At 45.6% G+C, this 15,786-nt stretch overlaps 1 protein-coding gene across 1 annotated transcript in view; it reads left to right on the top strand.

Annotated features, from left to right (window-relative positions):
* The window catches only part of XDH (xanthine dehydrogenase), a gene marked incomplete at its 5' end in the record, with an annotated part of 37,290 nt that overhangs the window by 5,408 nt on the left and 16,096 nt on the right, over window positions 1-15,786 (top strand). The window contains 13 exons of the mRNA XM_039225595.1: window positions 54-173; window positions 613-709; window positions 1,720-1,844; window positions 2,619-2,752; window positions 3,167-3,254; window positions 4,340-4,426; window positions 7,798-7,989; window positions 8,159-8,304; window positions 9,102-9,183; window positions 9,710-9,805; window positions 11,423-11,551; window positions 12,225-12,299; window positions 13,891-13,943. Of these exons, the coding sequence (XP_039081526.1) occupies window positions 54-173; window positions 613-709; window positions 1,720-1,844; window positions 2,619-2,752; window positions 3,167-3,254; window positions 4,340-4,426; window positions 7,798-7,989; window positions 8,159-8,304; window positions 9,102-9,183; window positions 9,710-9,805; window positions 11,423-11,551; window positions 12,225-12,299; window positions 13,891-13,943 (1,424 nt within the window). The remainder of the gene's footprint in view (window positions 1-53; window positions 174-612; window positions 710-1,719; window positions 1,845-2,618; window positions 2,753-3,166; window positions 3,255-4,339; window positions 4,427-7,797; window positions 7,990-8,158; window positions 8,305-9,101; window positions 9,184-9,709; window positions 9,806-11,422; window positions 11,552-12,224; window positions 12,300-13,890; window positions 13,944-15,786) is intronic.

The raw sequence follows: 15,786 nt of genomic DNA, 5'->3' as shown, positions 1-15,786 counted from the left end.
TTTGCTTCATGAGGAGTGCATTATGTTCTTTAACAGTTTGGCTCTGTTCCCAGGTGACCTGCGTTGGGCACATCATTGGGGCTGTGGTCACTGATACCCGAGAACATGCACAGAGAGCTGCTCAAGCGGTGAAAATCACCTATGAAGATCTTCCAGCCATTATCACAATTGAGGTAACTGAGAAAGGACTGCATGGAGAGGGGTGAGCCCCCTGTCCCTTGAGGCACCTTTACTAGGATACTTTAGGGGGGATTTTCAGCAGCTGGTGTGATTTGATTAGACAAGTTTTTAAATCTTTTTCAGCCCTGGGATTGTGTGGTCTTCTGAAAACTTCCCCATCATGATCCCAGACTCAGTCCACTAGTGACCAAACTAGGTCCCTCCTTCCCAATGCCAGTTCCCATTGGTTACTTGAGGGTCTCTACTTTTCCTCAGATCCAAGGGTGTTCAACTATCTCTGAGGAAACGGGGGTATGTGACTCCTGGGCTGCATGCGAGCTTAGTTTAAGTCCGTGTAAGACGCCTGGTTCCAACAGCTTCTCTTCCCCCTGGTGGGAAATGATCTTCCTTCTCCTGAAGTTCCAATCACTGAAACATCTTTCTGGTCTTCAGGATGCTATTAAAAATGACTCCTTTTATGGGCCTGAGCTGATGATAGAGAAAGGAAGCCTCAGGAAGGGGTTTTCAGAAGCAGACAACATTGTTTCAGGTACAGCTGCACCATGCAGTTTTGGGGAATGGGCTAGCCCTGGTTTATGAATTAAATTCAAGAGCTGAAACTTGAGTTCTGGAGAAGGGGCGTGGAGTTTTAACAGAAGAGTCCGCCCAATGTTCGTAGCAAAATAGTAGACAGGTGACGAGAAAAGACCCTCCATCATTTAAAAAAGTTTTTTTTAATTTTTTATTTATTTTTGAGAGAGAGAGAGAGAAAAAGAGGAAGGGAGAGAGAGAGAGAGAGAGAGAGAACAAAAGTGGAGGAGAGGCAGAGAGAGAGGGAGACATAGAATCAGAAACAGGTTACAGGCTCTGAGCTGTTAGCACAGAGCCTGACACATGGGCTCAAACTCACTGACTGGGGTATCATGATCTGAGCTCAAGTCAGTCGCTTAACCAACTGAGCCACCCAGGCACCGCTAGACCCTCTGCCAATTAAATCTCTACCTCCTGTCTCTAGGCTACATATGCCTACATGGTTCTGAGGGGCTACGAGTGTGTTGAATTTGGAAGGCCACTGGGGGAATTAGTGGCTACAGGTCCTGACCCTCTCTGTGGGCCTGCAAGGTACCTGTCTGCTTGCCACACCCCTTTGGGAATTGTTTCCTACACTGTCCATCTTGTATTGTTAAATCACTGGTGAGCCAACTCTCCAACTGGCCTGGTACCTTCCATTCCAGAAGATGCTCTCATTTTTAGCTTTTCAGTTACATTTATTAATTCCTTTTTTTACCTTTCCCCCAATATTGAAAGTCTTTAATTTCCACTGGCTGGAAAGTTAAAGAAAGCATTGTGCCTGATGCATTTTGACATCATTCTGGTTTCTTTGTTGGGGTGGGAGCTTTGGCTCCCCTGGGTGGCTAAGGCTCTGAGAGCCTTTTCACCCATGCTGGGAACCTGGAGCATACCTGCCTGTGAGCAGCTGGTTCCTGCCCGGGGCCCTGGGCAAGTGTGCTCTCCTTAAGGAAACTCCAGATCACCATGGGGGTCGCATTGCCTCCTCAGGCGAGTTGTACATTGGTGGCCAGGAGCACTTCTACCTGGAGACTCATTGCACCATCGCTGTCCCCAAAGGCGAGGCAGGGGAGATGGAGCTCTTTGTGTCTACACAGAACACCATGAAGACCCAGGTAGGTGTCCTGGGGAGTCAGCTCCAGGGCCTGGAGAGGGCACTGGGGAGCATCTGGAAGACTAGGAGTTGGTGATATGGGACATGGGAAGAGGGAGATCCCGGGTTGTCCAGTAGGGGATTTGAGGTTAGGGGTCCTTAGCCAGACCCTGTCAACCAATAAGTCGATGTGAGTTGTTATGGAACCTTTCTTGGTGTCCTCATCCATAAAATTGGCTCGGTAGGGTGTTGTATTGATTAGATGTTGACTACCAAGGTAGTGCCTAATAAGTGTTGGCTTTTATTATTCCAGTGAGATATGCCCTTGGTCAAATCATAGCCGATCTCAGTCTCCTCATCTGTAAAGTTGGGCGATGGATTTAGTGAGAGCCACACAGAATGCTAAATTATCTGTGGCAGCTCAAATATTCTTCATTTCTCTATTGCTGGTAAGGCGACAGTGGTGGCCGGCAGTTTTGGCAGCTGGTCCAGCGCCCACAACTCACCCGTTCCTAGCTAAATGGAATGAACTTTGGCTCTGAAAGTCTGCTGTGTGCAGCTCTCACCCCATTGGTTAGAAATAAATGTCTGAATTCAGTCTGCAGTGACTAATGAATGTTTGACTCCAGCACCTTGAGCTCATGGGCTGCCTGGGGAGGTGAGGGGGATTCCGGAATCAAGGAATTTCAGAGTTCACAGCAGTAATTAGCCTTGTGGATGTCTGGCAGACTCTAGATGAGGCTGAAGTAAGTCCAGATGACGTGTTCAGTGAAAGAAATTTTTCTTTTGTCCACAGAGCTTTGTTGCAAACATGTTGGGGGTTCCAGCAAACCGGATTTTGGTCCGGGTGAAGAGAATGGGAGGGGGCTTTGGAGGGAAAGAGACGCGGAGCACTGTGGTGTCCACGGCAGTGGCCCTGGCTGCTTACAAGTGAGTCTTCCTAGCCAGTTCAGGGAAGGAGACTAAGGTGGACTCTGCCAGGAAGGCTTTCTGGATTTTTCTCTTTTAGAAGTAGATTCCCCTTACTCTGAATTTTCATAGCCTTCTGTTTTTAGGACTCTTGGGCATCTGGGGGAGGGTAACACCACCTGTTTCTTTGTGTTTGATGCATGGGTCCATGTTTTGTCTCCCCTGGCTGGCTGTGAGGGCTCTAAAGGCAAGGGCACTCATCATATCCTCATATTCCCCATGTGTCCAGCACAGTAACTAGACAGCAAAGCAGCCCAGCCCCAGGTGGGTGCCACGTGGAAAAAGAAGTCTCTAGGCTGTTTTCATCCCTGAAACCCAAGGATGGGGCTGTTGCAGAGGCTCCCAGTGTTCTAACCCTCTGATGTTTCCCTTTAGGACTGGTCGCCCTGTGCGCTGCATGCTGGATCGTGATGAGGACATGCTGATAACTGGTGGCAGACACCCCTTCTTAGCCAGATACAAGGTTCTATATGTCGGGAGCTATGCTGGGGGCAGGAGTGGAAGTGCCATCTCACTGGGAAACCTAGAGATCCCAGCTATCCTGGGATGTACTCTTAACATTTTCCATGACTACCTGTAGAAGTTCAAAGAAGAAATAGCAATGAGAAAAATTTCAATTGGCCAACAGCAACATATAGGGGGGAAGCTGGTGGCCACCTCCCAAGTGAGGGTGCAATGTGGTGTTTACGCCTTTCGTGAATTTTCTCTGTCCCATATCAAGTTTTTCTCCACTCAGGCTCAGAAGTATGATTTTTCAGCAGCCCTGGGGTAAATCCATCCTGCAGAATGACTTATTGTCAATATGTTCACAGCCTGATATAAAAACCAGAATGACTACTCAGTAATTTACAGTGAGAAATAAAAGTGCCAGGTTGTTAGGGAGAGGACCTGCTCCATATGTAGCAGTCCCTTTTTCTGAGCGTCTGTGGATGACCATGCATCCCGTCCCTCTAAACACCAGTATATCCTGACCGATTCCAGTCAAGGAGCCCTTTCTCTCCATGATCTGGTTTTGAACATTCCCCTTTGGCCTCTTGTCATTTTGTTTCATGGTTGAACTTCCCCAAAGGCATGATATTTCCCTTATTCCCAAAATCCTGTGGTCCCGAAGAAGGTCCCAGGTCCTCACTTATGAAATGGACTGTAAAATTTTTCTCATGGCTATGTAAGGTCAGGGATATGAAAGCACATTCCTGTTTGTTCTGGCTTGCTGGTCAAAAGGTGTGGGGCGCCTGTCTGGTGTCTCTCTGTTTCTCTTCCCAGCTTTCCCCTCTCTGCCCCCTCAGTCCCTCTCATAGAACCAGAGGCAGTTTAGGTAGAAGGAAGGGGGAGCATGGGGAGGTGGTGTGTTCCTGGTCCAGGACCCATGGAACATCACTGGAGAGATGTTAGCTTCCTCTCTGCTCAACATGGTAAGCTCTGGTGACCTTGTTTTTATGGTGTGATGTCTTGTTCTCTTTCCTTCTGCTCAGTAGCATAAGTGGGATGGGATGATTAGGGATAGGCAGAGGAAGGGGACTTTTGAGAAATCACCCTCTTTTTTGTCAGGTTGGCTTCATGAAGACCGGGAAGGTGGTGGCTCTGAAGGTGGAGCACTACAGCAATGCAGGGAACACCATGGATCTCTCCCAGAGTGTGAGTAGGATGCACCCCTACATGTTGGGGGTGACTGGGAGGTCAAGGGCGGGCCCCACAGCCACACAGACACAGGCCTCCTCACTTACTACCTGTGACTATTATAGCAGCCTCCCCATTGGTGCCCGCCTTCAGGATTTCTACCCTTGATTAATCTCCAAAAAAAAAGATAAACCTATTACTTTAATCATTGGAAATTCTTCCTTTGGGGTGTTGGGGTGGCTCAGTCAGTTAAGCATCATTGGATTTCAGCTCAGGTCATGATCTCATGGTCTGAGATTGAATCCTGTGTTAAATAAATAAATACATACATACATATGTAAATATATAAATGAAATCCTTCCATATTATTCAAGATATTTTGCCAAGCAAGGAAAGTCAGTTACAAATCTTTATGCAGAGTATGGTGGCATTGTGTGTGTATGTAAATTGAAAACATACCTCTATAATACATATGTATGTATTATATGTATATGTATTATAGATATAATGATGTGCATGGAAAATTCCAAAAAGAACTTACACTAAACAATGGTTGGATGGAAGGAAGGGGGGACTCCGTGTCATTTTCTGTGTAACACATTTTTGTGATGTTTGAATTTTAAGTAATAAATTTATTCTTCTTTTTTCTTTTTATGGCAACGGTTTCACTGAAATATACAATTTAATGGTTTTTAGTAAATTTAAAGAATCATGTTACCATTATTGTAATGTAGGTTTTGAACATTTCCATCACCTGAAAGTGATCTCTTCCAATCACTCCTATTCTCATCCCCTGCCCAGTCCAGACATCCACCAACCTACTTTCTGTCTTTATAGATTTTCCTTTTATATTTTATTCATATAAATAGACTCATATACTATTGAATCTTTTGTATTTGGCTTTTATCCCCCTCAGGATTGATTATTTATTTATTTGTTGGTTTGTATATTTATTTATTTATTTAAAGTTTTATTTATCTAAGTGATCTCTACACCCAGTGCAGGGCTCAAACTCACAACCCAGAGATCAAGATTTGCATGCTCTTCTGACTGAGCTAGCCAGGTGTCCCTCAGAAAAATGTTTTTGGATTCATTAGTCCTTCATTCTTTTCTGTTGATAATATTTCATTATATGAATAGACCATATTTTGTTTTCTACTCACCACTTAAAAGACATTTGAGTTGTTCCCATTTTTAGCTTTTATGGATAAGGCTACTTTGAACATCATCATACTATTCTAGGGTAGACATGAAATTTTGTTCATTTTTGTTAACTTTTTGTTAATTTTGAAAATTAACAGTTACGTTTGAGGTACTACGTTTCCTATATTGTTAAAAAATGTTAATTTTATAACCATACCAGTTACAAATGCATAGGTTCTTCTTGTAAAAGTAAGTCAAACATTTCAGGGAAAACAGAAGTTCCCGTTAGTCCCCACTCCCTATGCCACTCCTCTTTGCTAGGGGCTAACTGTCTTGATTAGAAAACTTCACACTTTAGATGTAGTATAAAAACTGCTCAAAAAAAAGCAACACACTTAGTAGTCTCACCATTTACAACATGTGCCTTTTGGTGCTGTAGGAAAAATCAGGTTGAAAAAGATACAGTGCTTGTCCCCAAAGATCTTAGAAGCTTTTAAATTCAATCCAGCAAACATTTATTGAGTGCCTAGGGTGGCAACATAGAAGAATATATGACATTGTTTCTGCCTCCGGCAAGTTCATGGTATGGTGGGGAGACAGGTATAAAAGACAAAATGAAATAGAAGTACGAGTTAGACAGAGTGCTAAGGGAAAGCAAAAATGGAATTAATTGAGACATACTAAAATCATCTAAAATGGCTAAGACTAAAATAATCAAAGGCACAAAATGCAGCCTGTGGGAGAGAGAGAGTTTACATGGGGAAGTAAACCAAACCCAAAATGAAACAAACAAATAAAAGCTGCCATTGATCTCATCAGAGAGATGAGTTATTATACGTTCAAGAAAGAATAGGATGCCATAAACATGGAGGAGTTGGAGAATAAAAATGAACTCTTGTGAATTAAAACTCTGAAAGCAAAAGGGTTGAAAGAAACTTCAGCAAATCTCCCCAGGAAAAGGAAAAATGCAGAAAAATAGGAAAGAAAGTACAACAAAATTCAAGGACTAGTCCAGGAAACCCAAATAATAGAAGTTTCAGAGAGAAAGAATGGAAACTAGATCAGAGGAAACGATCAAGAAGTAACTCAAGAAATCACCCCAAACGAATGGGTATACAGTTTAAGATTAAAAGATCCCATCTAGTAACAAGCACAATGAAGGAATGCTGAGTTACATCGCTGTGAATTGGAGAAACCTGGAGATAAAGATTTTACAACTTGCCGGGAGGAGAAAAACACAAGTATTTCCAAGAAGTGGAAGGACATTGATTGGATTTGTCTATACTGGAGAGCTCCACTGCACTCCTAAAAAGCCTTCAGAATGCTGAGGGAAACTGGAAAACCTCAATCCAACCCAGAATCCTATATATGTCCAAATTATTAATCAAGGGGTAGAGTACAAGAAAGACAATTCAGATTTGCAAGTTTCAAAAATGTACCCCATGAAGTATTTGACTCTTTATTTCCCATACAACTTCAATGGGAAACGAAACTACTTTAAAAAGAATTCAGGGGCACCTGGGTGGCTCAGTTGGTTAAGCATTCAACTTCGGCTTAAGTCACAATCTTAGGGTTTGTGAGTTTGCTCCCCGCATGGGGCTCTGTGCTGAAGCTCAGAGCCTGGAGCCTGCTTCAGATTCTCAGTCTCCCTCTCTATCTGCCCCTCCCCAACTTGTGCTCTATCTCTCTCTCTCACTCAAAAAAATGAACAAACATTAAACAAAATTAAAAGTAAGTCATAAATCACCTATTTTTTTCATAGAGGCAAGTGACCAGTCATAACTGGGGAGTCTGGGAAGAGCTTCCCCAGGGAGGTGCTGAATGAGGATGTTAGTAGGTGGGTAAGGTGAGGGGTGGGGGACATGTCAGGTGAGAGGAAAATGTAGTCAGAAGAGAGGATAAAAAATATATTGGGGAAAAGTCGTAAAGAGTCTTAAGTTCCTTGCTGAAATATGTATGGACTTTACTCCAAAGAGAATAAGTGTCATTTTTAAGGAAGAATTTGACCTGAAATGAACTTATATTTTAGTTTGAGGCAGAGATTAGAGGATGGAAAGACACAGAGGTCAGGAGTCCAGTAAGGAGGCTGTTGCAGGACCAGGGAAGAAATAATTTGGGCCCGAGGAGGGGCAGTGACCAGTGGGACTGGGAAAGGCAAGGATAGGTGCAGGCCTCAACATCTCTTTTTTGAGGAGCCAATGAAATCAGTTCACTGCTCTCTCCCATTTTGGTTTCCTCTGCTTCAGATAATGGAACTAGCCTTATTCCACATGGACAACTGTTATAACATCCCCAACATACGGGGCACTGGGCGGTTGTGCAAGACCAACCTACCCTCCAACACTGCCTTCAGGGGCTTTGGGGGGCCCCAGGGAATGCTCATTGCCGAATATTGGATGAGTGAAGTCGCAGTGACCTGTGGGATGCCAGCAGAGGAAGTAAGCTGGGAATTTGGTGGCCCAGGTTAACCTACTTTGAGGGGACAGTGGCTTTGTGTCTTGGGCATCTCCCATGGGGGCAGAGGAGAGGGGTTGGAACCTTGACTTTAGGTTGTGTCCGTTCATCTCTTGCCACCAACAAGGCCTCAGTGTCTCTTTCCTTGCAAAGGTGCGAAGGATAAACATGTATAAGGAAGGCGACCTGACCCACTTCAACCAGAAGCTTGATGGGTTCACCTTGTCCAGGTGCTGGGATGAATGCCTAGCAAGCTCTCAGTATCATGCCCGGAAGAGAGAGGTTGACAAGTTCAACAAGTAAGCACCGGGAGGGGAGGAGTCTGATATTCTGGCATTGTCTTGGTTTTCATAGTCTACAGCCTATTTGCCAAACTCTGACTACCAAGCTAGGAAGGTGCTTGAGGGTGCTGAGTCTGCTGACCCACCCACAGCCATCTCTTTAAGATACTCAAATGATGATCAGCCTGGGGGCAGATGGGAATATACAGCCTGCACTCAGTATCTTAACCCATCAATATGGTTCATCTTTACACACTTCTCTGCCGCAGGGGCACACCAGCCTAGGACTAAGAACCCCTCAGTTATACTGCGGCCTCTAACATGAACCTATCACTGTGACCTTACAGTCACTCCATCTCCTTGGGCCCCAGTTTCAATGTCTGCAAAGTGCGGGTAATGACACTGGCTCTCTTTCCTCACTGAGTTGCCCAGGAAACCAAATAGAAAGCACAGAGAAGATGTTAGTGACTGCTATCATCAATGAGTGCCAACAGTTCATCCTTGGGACAGTTACACTCCAAGATGACTAGGGTACCCTGACTCTGTCTAAGCTCCATTCTGGGAGGAAGTGATGATACCTTCAAGTGTAGACCCTCAGGGTTGGGCCCTCCTTCAGCGCAGCTGAAGAACACAAACTCCACCCCTTTGTCATTTGGTTTACCCAACCGGGGCACAACTCAGTCATGATAAGTACCGTGTGGGCAGCTCCAAGGATGCCTTGTTCCAACTTTACAAAGCCGTTGACTGAAGCTACATCTGAATGGACACAAACATGATAGAAAAGGTTCTATGAGAATCTTCCTTTTTTTCTCCAGGGAGAATTGTTGGAAGAAGAGAGGATTGTCTATAATTCCTACCAAGTTTGGAATAAGCTTCACTCTTCCTTTTCTGAATCAGGTAATTGCTTTATATAATTCTGTCCATCTCCACTGGGCTGGGGCCCAATTTCCCCCTTTGTCTGCAGTATCACATGGGAAAGGCCATTGTTGCTGGTAACAGAGCAGAGTGGAGGGGCTTTCTGCTATTTAAATGGACTTGAACTTGCATATCCCTATTTGTCCAGAATGTCACAGGTCAGTGAGGGCAGCATGGGACTCAAGAGATCTGGGGTCCTGACTGAAGGGTTACAGACAGCTACTCTGCCTTTCTGATCCTATCACTTCATCTGAGAGTGAACACAAGGACATTTGACCTCCTTCCCTCTGAGGAAGATACAGAGAGAGAGAGAGAGATAGGAAAATTTCTGCAAACTGTTGAAGGGCTACAAAATTAAATCACAAGATTCATGCTGCTTTCAGTCTGAGGCGTTAATCCAAAATGCTGCTTCTGGTTTTCTTTCTCCTGGGCTCTGGTACCATTGGCCCCAAGCATCATGCTGAGTTAGGATTTACCGAATTTTATGTTTGGAATCCTCTTCCTGTAGGGAGGAGCCCTGATTCATGTGTACACAGATGGCTCTGTGCTGCTGACCCATGGAGGCGCTGAGATGGGCCAAGGCCTTCACACCAAGATGGTCCAGGTGAGCAGTCTGGAGACTGGGAGTCCTCTGTGACATCATGGCATCCATGTGAGGGAGGATGCTCTGAGAAGCTGAGCGGTGGCACACATCTGAAGTGGAAGCAGGCCTCAGTTCTGGTTGGTCCTGGCTCTGCTGCCCATTTACATGTGACCTCGGGCAAGTCTTCTCCCCTCTCCGCCTCTGTTTCTTCATCTGTGCAAAGTGGCTGGCCAGATGACCACTCAGGTCACTTCCATTACCAACATTCTAGGGACCTGTGATTGTGTTGGTTTATACGTTTCTTACAAGGAGCTTCTGGGGAGTAATCTGAAATGGCCCCTGTATTAGAGGGCAGGGAGATACAGGATAAAGAGGCCCAGTTGGCAGATCACAGTTTTAATAAGCAAAGGGAACTTACATAAGAGACTTGCCTTGGGTGGCGGTGAGACAAATGGATCTCCAACCCGCCCACTAAATCTTAGTAGTTTATATAGCGAGAGGGTTAGTCAACTGGATTTAGTCAAGGTACTATGTAGGTGTTCTCTACCTCACATCAGCATCTTGAGACTGTGTCCTAGAAGCAGTCACTGGGAGCTAGAAAGGCAAGCAGAACCCACCTTCCAAGGACAGGGGAAGTGGTGAGGAGCCTCTGATCCTTTGGGTCGATCTAGCTCATGGGTCAACTGGTGGTTGCATTAAAAAAAACTATTTATTTGAGAGAGGTAGAGCATGAGCAGGGGAGGGGCAAAGAGCGAGAGGGAGAGAGAGTTCTGCACTGTTAGCATGCAGAGCTTGACTCAGGGCTTGAACTCATGAACGGTGAGATCATGACCTGCGCTGAAACCAAGAGTTGGATGCTTAACTGATGGAGCCCCTTGAGAAGCTCTCTGGTGATAACATAGTTTTGGTGACCTTCCCTAACAGTGTGCAAGTGGGCGTGTTGTGTGTGTAAAGGTAGGTGGTTTCCACCACAGAGAGGAGCTAGGACATTGGAACTGGATTAGTTGGAAAACCTGCTTAGCACGTGGACTGGCCAAATTGGAGTTTTAAGACAGCCAAAGTTAGGTTTAAAAAGCACTGTTACTACACATGGATGGACCTTGAGGGTGTTATGCTGAGTGAAATAAGTCAGGCAGAGAAGGACATATACCATATGTTTGCACATATAGGAGGATTAGGAGGAACTTAACGGAGGACCATGGGGGAGCAGAAGGGGGGAAATAGTGGGGGAGAGGGAGAGAGGTGAACCATGGGACACTCTTGAATGCTGAGAACAAACTGAGGACTGGTGGGTGGTGGTGTGGGGAAGGGGAGTAAAGGGAATGGAGGAGGGCACTTGTGGGGATGAGCACTGTGTGTTATATGGAAACCAACTTGACAATTAACTATTTGTACAAGAAAAAAAAAACACTGTTAGTCACCATTAAGTTTATGAAATTTTTTTTATGCAACAAAATCACTCCATAAAGTTCTGCTTCACATTGAGACAGATTTAAGAACATCCCAGTCTCAATAGGATTATAGCTTATAAAATTATTTTATTGCCTGTAATGGTGAACCTGAAACTGTCTTGGGGAGAAGGCAGCCAAAACCCACGCTAACCCCTCCCTGAGAGAGCGATGTTGTCTCTTTTCCTAGGTGGCCAGCAGAGCACTGAAAATCCCCACGTCTAAGATTTACATCAGCGAGACAAGCACGAACACCGTGCCTAACACCTCTCCCACAGCTGCCTCCGTCAGCACCGATCTCAATGGACAGGCTGTCTATGTAAGGAGCCTGGGAGCCAGCAGAGCCAAGGGCCAGCCAAGGGCTTTGGGCTCATAGAGCTCCGTGGGTTGGGACTGGAATGGTCCTTGAGGCTCTTTGGCTGTGGCCATGTCTTTGGCTGTCTTATCCAAGAGAATGCTGTTCCTCCCATCACCAAGCTGAAAGAGAGGCCTAAAAGCCACAATCACTTCCATCAAAGCCAAGAAGGATGAGTGTAGGGTGGGGAGAAGATTTGGAAAGTCACGGGGAGGGGGGGGGCATTCTGTAAAGATATACTTCCCAGTGTTAGAAGTGGCCGCATGACTATGGACTGAATTTGGAAATCGATTTTGGAGTTGGCCAGGTCAGACCAACTTACTTCTCTTTCCATGTAGGGAGTATAATTAACAAAGGAGTTTGATGGGAGAAGTCACCTCCTTTGGGATTCCTCAATTATTTCATCTTCTGTAGCCTAAGAAATGTGTGTTCTCCCAGCAAGGGCCAATGCCAGTTCCTTTGGCAGGGTCCTGGCGTGGAAGCCACCGCAGTCATTCCTAAGAGGGTGACCAGACTATTTGAATGGCATCCTGGGCACAGCATTACTTGGAGGTGGCCTTGCTGAGGCCCTGGGGTTTTGCCTGGGCCAGGAAATACAGAACATTAATATGTCTGCTGTGTGGGGATGTGTTCTCAGGAAGCTTGTCATACCATCCTGAAAAGGCTGGAACCCTTCAAGAGAAAGAATCCAAGTGGCTCCTGGGAAGACTGGGTAAGTCAGAGCTGATCCAAGTTGCTTTTGAAGAGGAGAGAAAGGTGGGCTCTCTGTCCCTGCCACAGCAGGAATAGGTCACGATCTAGTCACGCAGGCGGAGAAGCTGATGTGGTCATGTGGTTTCACAGGACAAGTAAAGGCTCCATCTTGCTCGTCCCCTTTCTCTATGGCTTTCATAGTGGAGGGAAGGCACTTGAGGAAAACTTTTGAGCCAGAATCTTGACAACCCCATGGAGACTGGGGGTTTGGCTGCTCTGAGCCTTAGAAGGCACAGGGACCACTGAATGTGCCTGACTCGGGTCTGGGTCCATACCTCGTCTGTCCTCAGGCTTGATGAGCCTGGGTTTTTTCACACCTGCTCACAGAGGGCTGCTTAGCAGCACTTCCCCTTTCTCATCTCTGGAGTCCGGGTCCATTGAGGCTGCATCTGTGAAGGAGTGAGGAAAGAGATATTACCCAAGAGTTTATTTCTTTCCTGTGAATTTAGAAGTGGTAGGCAAGCACTCATCACAAGAATGAGCCCAGTTCTCTGGTTTCTGGTTTGGAGGCCTGTGTGTTGGGAACCCTCAGAGGGAAGCAGCAAGGATGTCCCTCCCGGGTGGGGAGGTGCTTTGTCTCTTCCAACATGCAGACATCTCAGTGGCAGCCCTGCTTTCCCATCTCCCAGAGCTGGGGTGGGAAAAGTGAGCACAGTGGGAGCATGGAAAGTGAGCCCACACGTGACCCAGCTCAGATTGTACGAGTCTCCCTCAATGGACTCAAAGAAAATAAGTTATTTCTCTCAGACCCACTCACCTTACTGTGCCTCACATGACCTCTAATCCCTTCCCACGCTCACAGATACCGCACACATAAACGCCACATGAATGTAGGTTGATTTTGGTAGTTTGGATTTTAGCATGGAGACATGGAGAGACAAACCTGGGCTGGTGGTTGAGTGAAGAAAAGGACTGGGACAGATACAGTGCAGTAGCCACATGAATTGAGGTGTAGAGGTGTGGGAACATGGAAGGGCTGGGAGAGCGCTGACAAGTGAGGTTGGCTGGCATGGCAATGTGTGTGCAACATAAAGCCAGAGAGAGGATTGGGGTCCTTAATGTCAACTATTGGCTCTATGGACAATGGGGAGTCAGCAAAAGTTCTAGAGTAGGAGGGTGCTGTGGGCAGTGTGGTATGTTAAGATGCTCACTCTGCTTCAGATTCTGTGTATCCCTCTCTCTCTGCCCTGCCCCCACTCATGCTGTTTCTCTCTATATCAATAATAATAAACATTAAAAATTAAAAAGAAAAAGCTCACTCTGGTTGGGTTGGGCCACTGGCAGGGTGGGAAGGCTACTTGATGGGGGGAGACCAGCTAAGAGGCTATTGTAGCACCCCAGGCTTCCAGTGGCAAGGACCCAGTGCAGGGGAGAGCACAGTGCAATCACCCAGTGCAGTGAGAACGTGAGGCAAGGTGTGGAAGTGAGGGTCACTGGTACAAACAGTTGGTCAGCTTCCAGAGGAGGAGGGTGAACTCATGAAACCTTAGTGTTGGGTCAGGGATCCTGGCAACCCTGCTGAGCCCTTCTGGTCTATTTCCTCTCCTCAGGTCATGGCTGCCTACCAGGACGCAGTGAGCTTGTCTGCTACTGGGTTTTATAAGTAAGTACAGTGCTGTACTCACCTACCTCACAAGTTGTGGTCATCCTAACCTCTGAAGTCCCCTCCAATACCAAAGGCTCTCAGCCTTTGGTCAGAGCAGTCCCATCAAGACTCTTACGTCTTCAATGGACTTCTGCTAATTTCAATGTAAAGACGCTCTAAAATGCATGGCATCGCCAAACTATGTGTCAACAAGGCAAAAGCATAAGCTACTATTAATAGAAGACCTACATTCTGGTTCTGGTCTTAAAGCCTACCATTCCATTTGGAGAGATGAGGGGTTCTCTGAGAGATCTTTTCCTCATTTATGACGTGTTTGGACCATCTCTCCCTCAGCATTCCCCTAGACCCAGCCCTGTCTGCTGTGTGGAGTTGCCCTTGTGTGTTGCTCTGCTGTATGGAGGCTTTCCTTTGAAAGAAAGAGAGGAGGATTTAGAACATGTGGTTTGCTTACAAAGTGCAGAGCTCAATGGAACTTAACGTGAGATTTGGAAAAGAGCACACACCTTCTACTACTTTGAAATCCAATAGCAAGGGAAGGGGGCAAGATGGCTGAGAAGTAGGGAACTCCACACATTGAACTCGCTCCCATATTTCACACAGAGAAGGTCTGAAGCCATAGGAACCCTTGCAGAATCCAGGAGTTGGGAGGAAAAGGAGACAGAGTCCGCTGAGAAAACCTTCTAGCGTGAGTGAGAACTGGGGAAGATAAAATCGGGCCGGGACTAGAGACACGACGGATGGGGGCGGTTCCCCTCCAGGGAAGTTTGGAGGGGAAAGAGAGTGGCTGAAACTGCTTAAGACACTGTCCTTGTCGCTGAGGAACAGAAAAACCTCTCTCTCGTGCAGGGAGATGAGCTGATCCAGGAACATGAAAGAAGAGTTCGAGAGCTCAGCAAAATAATCAAACAGAACAATATCTGTATCATTAGAATCCCTGAAGAGGAAGAGAAAGGGAAAGGTGCTGAAGGAGTCCTGGAACAAATTATAGCAGAGAACTTCCCACCTTGGGAGGGAAGTAGATGTTGAAATTCAAGAGGCACAGAGAACACCCCTCAGATGATTTTGAATCGATCTTCTGCACGACATATCATAGTAAAAATGGCAAAATATAAGGACAAAGAGAATTTTGAAAGCAACGAGGGAGAAAAGGGCCCTAACATACAAAGGAAACCTATCAGAGTGGTCACAGAACTATCTACTGAAACTTGGCAGGCGAGAAAAGAATTTCAGGAGATCTTCAATGCAATAAACAGAAAAAATATGCAGCCAAGAATCCTCTATCCAGCAAAACTCTCGTTCAGAATAGACGGAGAGATAAAAGTCTTTCCAAATAAACAAAAATTGAAAGAAATTGAAATCCTGAGGGGGATACTCTGAGGGAAATGTGGCAAGGAATGCAAGATACCAGAGACACCACCACAAGCATGAATCCCTCAAATGACACAATGACTCTAAACCCATATATTTCAATAATAACACTGAATGTAAAAGGACTAAATGCCCCAATCAAAACACATAGTGTAGCAGAATGGATAAGAAAAACAAAATCCATCTATTTGCTGTCTACAAGAAACTCATTTAGACAGAGGACACCCTCAGATTGAAAGTAAGGAGATGGAGAAATATCTATCATGCTACAGGAAGTAAAAAAGGAGCTGCAGAAGCTATACTTATATCAGACAAACTTGACTTTAAAGACCGTTACAAAGGATGAAGAAGGGCGATATAATAATTAAAGGGTCTCTCCATCAGGAAGAGCTAACAATTACAAATATTGATGCACCAAATATGGAAGCACCTAAATACATAAAACTATTAATCACAAACAGACAGTCTTATC

Source organism: Hyaena hyaena, unplaced genomic scaffold (genome assembly GCF_003009895.1).
Source record: "Hyaena hyaena isolate Hyena2069 unplaced genomic scaffold, ASM300989v1 scaffold_2445, whole genome shotgun sequence".
Taxonomy (NCBI): Eukaryota; Metazoa; Chordata; class Mammalia; order Carnivora; family Hyaenidae; genus Hyaena; species Hyaena hyaena.
The sequence above is the reverse complement of the archived record's forward strand: the minus strand, read 5'-3'. Positions and strand labels throughout refer to the sequence as shown.